The sequence below is a fragment of the Sceloporus undulatus genome, chromosome 3 (assembly GCF_019175285.1).
Source record: "Sceloporus undulatus isolate JIND9_A2432 ecotype Alabama chromosome 3, SceUnd_v1.1, whole genome shotgun sequence".
Lineage (NCBI taxonomy): Eukaryota > Metazoa > Chordata > Lepidosauria > Squamata > Phrynosomatidae > Sceloporus > Sceloporus undulatus.
This window is the reverse complement of record NC_056524.1, coordinates 105,518,340-105,524,339: the sequence shown is the minus strand read 5'-3', so window position 1 is coordinate 105,524,339 and position 6,000 is coordinate 105,518,340. Positions and strand designations below refer to the sequence as shown.

The following is a 6,000-nucleotide window of genomic DNA, read 5'->3' as shown; positions in this document are numbered from 1 at the left end:
GTCCTATAAGTAGCCAAGGTGGGGCACAAGGCATAGCTTGAGAGAAAGCTAGCAGTGGGTCTTCATGTTGAAAGTACTAATGGGCCAATCTCCTGTGCTCTGGCCTAGTCCTTCAGATACAAAAGTATAAGCAGCAAAGTAAGAGCCCGGCATTACTGTACACTCTTCAGTTCTCCAAACAAGTCAACCACAGAAGCAAACTCCACAGAATGTGAATGGTGTACCCCACTATGCCTTCTCACACTCTACAGTCTTCTGTTCCACCAGTTAAAACCTCAATACCATTGTAACTATTTGTAATTAAATCCTTACTGAATTTATGTGAAGTTGTTTCTAAGCAAGCAGTGGTAAGATAGCAACTTTAACTCATGTAGTTCTGTGTATAACTAGTGAAGTGTGTGTGTGTGTGGGGGGGGCAACGTTCTGCAGAGCAAAAATCTCTAATCTCTCTGGCCTAGAACATTTCTTTAGAATTTTACCCCCAGATCAAGGTATACCCTCAACAACCTTACAATATCAACCTTGTGAAGTAGAACATTGTAGTAAAATTCACGTTCCAAATCTTCTTTACAATCTTAAAATCCTTGCCTCTCCCTCTCCTCTGCCACTTTGGCCACTTTGCAGCCTCCTTGCACATAGGAAATCCTGTGTGTGTGTGTAAGCCCCTTTCCCTATCCCGTGTAGACAATAAAGCAAAGGATGCAGAACTAGTGGTCCCTTAGATCAGTGGTCCCCAAACATTTTTGGACTACCGCCCCCTTTCCTATTGGGCAACAACCCTAGTGCTGGTATTGTGGGGGAGGTGTCACTACGTGGTATAAGGGGTGCAGGCTGCACCAGGTGGCACCATAAGTGGGATGATACCACAGCCACCACCCTAGCAATGCCACTGTTGCTTCCTAAATGCCTTCCTTTCTGGAAGAAACAGGTGTGGCATTAACACACCTTGTAAGACAGAGGAGCTCAGCAGAAAAGGTTTGGCCAGATAGTGTGGCAAACAAGGCCTCTCCTTTCTCTGCTCACTAAGTTTCAAACACCCTCTGGGAAAAGGAAATAGGGCAGGACTTCTGATTTCCTATGTTCTCCTGGTAAGGTCTAGCCCCATCCGTAAGAGAGGGAGAAGCAGGCAGAACCAGGGAAGGATGGCTGCTCTCTACCATTGACAGCTTTGGGAGTGGAGTGCAGAGTTTCTTCATCAGCTTAACTTGCAAAGCAGAAGGCTGTTGTTAGAACAGGAGACAGCAGCCTCCAGCTTCAGTAGAGTGCAGAAGGAATGCAGGGATTCTTTCTCTTTAGCTCCCAAAGCAGAAGGCTGTTGTGTCAGTTCTGCTTCCTGCTTTGGGAGCTGGAGGCTGCTGTCTCCCATTGACACTCCAACCTCCTGCTTTGGGAATAGGAGAAAGAATCTCTGGATTTTTCCTGCACCCCTTCTCATGAAGATGGAGTCTGTTGTATGAATGGGAGACAGCAGCCTCCAGCTTCAGGTGTTAGGATGAAGGAAAAGTTGTTCAGGTGTTTGTCACAACTACCATATATGGAATTATTAAGGTGTAGCGTTACAAAAACATTACAAATAATTCTGTATGGACTGGAAGGAGAACAAGTAAATGTGTGTGTGTGTGTGTGTGACACCATGAGTTATCACACCTGATGACATCAATGCTAGTGACACAGCTGGCTTGCAGCAAAGGCCAGTGTTGATAAGAGGCCTCTTGGTCGCTGCTCAGTTGCTGCTTCCAGTGTGACCAGTTGCGAAGGGAGAAGCTGCTCCTTGGTGAGGAAGGATTCTCAATCCTTCTTTGTCGGGATGGGCAGGGGAACAGCCAGCGTGTGTGGGTTCACAGAGGCCACATGCTCTGCACTGGAGACTGGCAAGGATGTCAAAAGGGAGAAATTTTAACTACTTGAGCTGCTCCAAGTCAAAGTATTTTTGCCAAGAATTGACCCAATACTGCTTTCCTTCCCTCCCCAGACACATGCCTTCCCCACACAGCTTCAAATGTAGCCCCGCTCAAACATTGGTTCTTCTGCTGTCCCTTCTCTTGGCCTGCCCAACGAAAGAAAGCAGGAACAGCAGTGCAACTCTGATTTGCCAGCCAAATCCTGGCAAAACTCACAAAGCTTAAGCAGGGCCCCAAATCTGAAAGCTCTTTTACTGCCACATCTCTTCCACTACCACTACTGCTAATTTCCTAACCACCATAACTAGCAAAAGACATGGCTAAGGGGAGCGAGCTCATGTGATGAGGTGAAGGGTGGGAGACACCACTACATGAGGCAATTGGCGAGGCTGTGTGGTGGTTTAGAGGAGCCCTGAAAAGAATTTCCATGCAACCCTCTTCCGCACCATGATCCTAAAGGCTACTAATTGCCCTTGTTTTTCTTGCACACAATAAATTGACTGAACGCCCCAGCCAACCCCCCTCCCTGGACCTCTCCACTTCCCCCCGGGGGGACATACCTCCCACTTTGGGAATCACTGCTTTAGATCAGGGGTAGGCAATCTTTTTGAGCCGGGGGCCGGGTTGCTGTCCCTCAGACAACTGGGGGGCCGAAGCCAAAAAATAAATATTAAATAATTTTTTTAAAAAATTAAATATATAAATAAACCAGGACAGATGTAGGAAAAAAATTTTCAAATGGAAGACACTTTTTTTAAAAAAATGGAGGACAGCCTGAACCCAATGAATAAATTTATCTCCCAAATTAATATTTTTTGTAACTGACCATAATAGTTTCCACGAAACATTGTCAAATGCTTTTTCGATGTCAAAGAAAAAGGCTGCCAATTTTTTATCAATATGAAACTGATGATATTCAATTAAATCTACAAAATGTCTGATATTGTCCTTCAAATATCTTTTTGGGATGAAGCCTCTTTGATCTTTATGTATAACAAACGGAATTATTTTCTTTAATCTCTCAGCTAAAATACTTGCGAATAGTTTGTAGTCATTATTTAGGAGAGATATCGGTCTATAATTCTGGATCAAAGTGTGTTCTCTACCTTCTTTAGGTATTAACGTGATTACTGCTTCTTTCCATGTCATCGGGAAGGTGTCTTGGTTTAAATCATTCATTAAGTTTTTAAGGTGATCTACCAGTTCCATCTGGAAGGTCTTATAATATGTTGAGGTGAAGCCATCTGGACCCGGAGCGGAACCCGATTTACTTTTCTGTATAGCAGATAAAACTTCTGCCGTGGAGATTGGCTGATTTAATATATCTTTTTGTTCTTGAAATATTTTAATTAGATTCGCATTTTGTACATATTGATTTATATTATTAAGATCTTCTGGGTCTTGTTTGTACAGTTTCTCGTAGAATTTTAGAAATGCTTTCTTGATTTTTTGTTGATCCATATGGATCTTACCACCTTCTTGAATTTTGGTTATTTCGTTTCTGCTTTTCTTTTCCTTTAATTTATAAGCTAACCATTTCCCAGACTTGTTTGCAAATTGAAAGTTTTTTTGCTTGAGACATCTAAGTTTGTATTCTATTTCTTCTGATAATAACATTGATAACTGTTTCTGCACCATTTTTAGTTCATTTTGGATCTTAGTATCGGTTGGGTTTTTTTGGTGTGCCTCTTCTTTTTTCCTCAATTCGTCTGTAACTTTTTGCATTTTTTGTTCACGTTTCTTTCTATATTCAGAGTTAATTTTTATAAAAAAGCCTCTCAAAACTGCTTTTGAAGCTTCCCATACAATCAATGGGCTTGTTCCTTTTCCTGAATTTTCTTCGAAGTACCATTTTATGATTTGTCTTGCATTAGTTACATTTTCTGGGTATTGTAATAATTTTTCATTCAGTCTCCAACTAAAATAACTTTTCACTTTCCTCAATTTCAAGGATATTGGGTTATGATCTGACATCAGCTTTGGAATGATATCCATTTTCTGAATTTGTGTCATTAGAGTTTTAGAGGCTAGAAAAAAATCTAATCTGGAAAAGGTTTGATGTACATGAGAAAAAAAGGTGTACTCTTTGGCTCCTCCGTAGAGATGTCTCCAAACGTCTATTAATTTTTGATTTTCCATTAGTTTGAAAAAAGATGAGGGGAGTTTTCCTTGATTTTTTTCCCTTGTTTTATCATTTGATCTGTCAATTTCAGGATTAATTACGGCGTTCCAGTCCCCCATCATTATTATTTCCGTATAGTCCAAATTAGAGAGCAAATTAAATATTCCTGCATAGTATTTCTCCTTTCTTTCTTGTGGACCATAAATCCCCACAAGCAATATCTTTTTGTTTTGTAATGAAATTTCTACTCCAATGTAGTGACCGTTATTATCATTAAAGATTTCTCTTGAAGAGATATTTTGCTTTACATACATTACTATACCTTTTTTGCTTTTAATTGAAGAGGATATGAATTCATTACCCAATTTTTTATTTTTTATTAGTCTTATGTCTTTTTGCCTAATGTGGGTCTCCTGAAGACAAATAACATCCTTTTTAAGCTTACCTAAATAGTGAAAAACTTTTTTCCTTTTCTCTGGGAAATTAAGTCCCTTTATGTTCCAAGATAAAATCTCCATCTCCTAATATATTTCTCTGCTAATCCTTTTAACTTAATATTTTCTTTTCTTATTCAGTTTTTTTTATTGTGCTTTTTATTTCTATTTTTAATCAGGGATAATAAAATTTTGTCTTTCATTACCTTAGATCCCGAGTCTGCGTTGACTTCATTCTTTGATGTAGTTTCCTTGCTTTCAGTAAATAAATCTTTGTTGATGTTATTATCTTGGTCTACATCTTCAGATTCATTCTTACTTAAAGTATCTAGACTAAGTATAAATGGTGAGATAACAGAAGCATTCAATGTTTGTAAAGGGACGAGACAGGGGTGTCCACTGTCCCCCCTTCTCTTTGTATTAGTAATGGAAACATTTTTGCAAAACTTGAGAAAAAATACAAAAATAAAAGGCATTAAGATTAAAGGGACAGAACATAAAGTGAAAGCTTTTGCCGATGACTTGTTAGTCACTATTAGCGATCCAATAAATGATTCTAAAGAATTATTAAGAGAATTTAAAACTTTTGAATCTATATCAGGCCTGAAAATAAACAGTGAAAAAAACAGCAATAATAGTTAAAAATTTAAGTGCAACTCAAGGAAAAGAACTAGAGCTGACTACAGGCTTTAAAATAAATAGTAAAGTTAGATATTTGGGCATTTGTGTTTCCAACAAGAACTCTGAATTATTCCCTAATAATTATGAAAAACTGTGGCAAAAAGTTAAAAAAGATTTGATATCTTGGAACAACTTGGATCTATCTTTTCTGGGAAGAATAGAAGTATTAAAATGAACGTTCTCCCCAAATTTTTGTTTCTTTTTCAATCTATTCCGATTATTAAAAATGATAAACCCTTTCTAGAATGGCAAAAGAGCCTTCAAAAATTTGTTTGGAAAGGGAAAAAGGCCAGAGTTAAAATGAAATATTTACAAGATGCCAAAGAAAGAGGTGGTCTTGCACTACCAAATCTTAAGCTTTACTTTGAGGCAACTTGTCTAACATGGATAAAAGATTGGGTAACTCTAAAGGATAAGGATATGTTAAGTTTAGAAAGTACAAACCTACGATTTGGCTGGCACGCGTATCTCTTTTATGATAAAGAGAGGGTGAACCTAGACTTTAATAATCATGTTTTGAGATATCCTCTTTTGAAAGTATGGAAAAAATACAAGAAAAGAATTAGCACCGAAATTCCCCTTTGGGTTTCCCCACACGAAGCTTTCTTTAAATTCAATATTTTGGAAGAGGGAAATTGGTTGCTATATGAGGATTTAATACAAATGGGCAGTTCTGGATATGAGATACTACCTCAGGAGAAATTGATTGAAAAAAATAGAAATATTACATGGTTTTTCTACAGACAGTTAAGGGAACGCTTGATAATGGACAAGAGACAAGTTGGCATTAGTAAACCAGATTCAGATTTAGAGCGTGAAATCATGTCAAACAAGAAATCCCCTCTGTCTAGATTTTACAAAT

At 38.3% G+C, this 6,000-nt stretch overlaps 1 protein-coding gene across 1 annotated transcript in view; it reads right to left on the bottom strand.

Moving 5' to 3' along the window:
* CCDC138 (coiled-coil domain containing 138) overlaps positions 1-4,337 on the bottom strand; it is a 44,871-nt gene extending 40,534 nt beyond the window's left edge. Inside the window, exon 1 of the mRNA XM_042458415.1 lies at positions 3,008-4,337. Within this exon, the coding sequence (XP_042314349.1) occupies positions 3,008-4,337 (1,330 nt within the window). The remainder of the gene's footprint in view (positions 1-3,007) is intronic.
* Between the last annotated feature and the right edge of the window lie 1,663 nt (positions 4,338-6,000).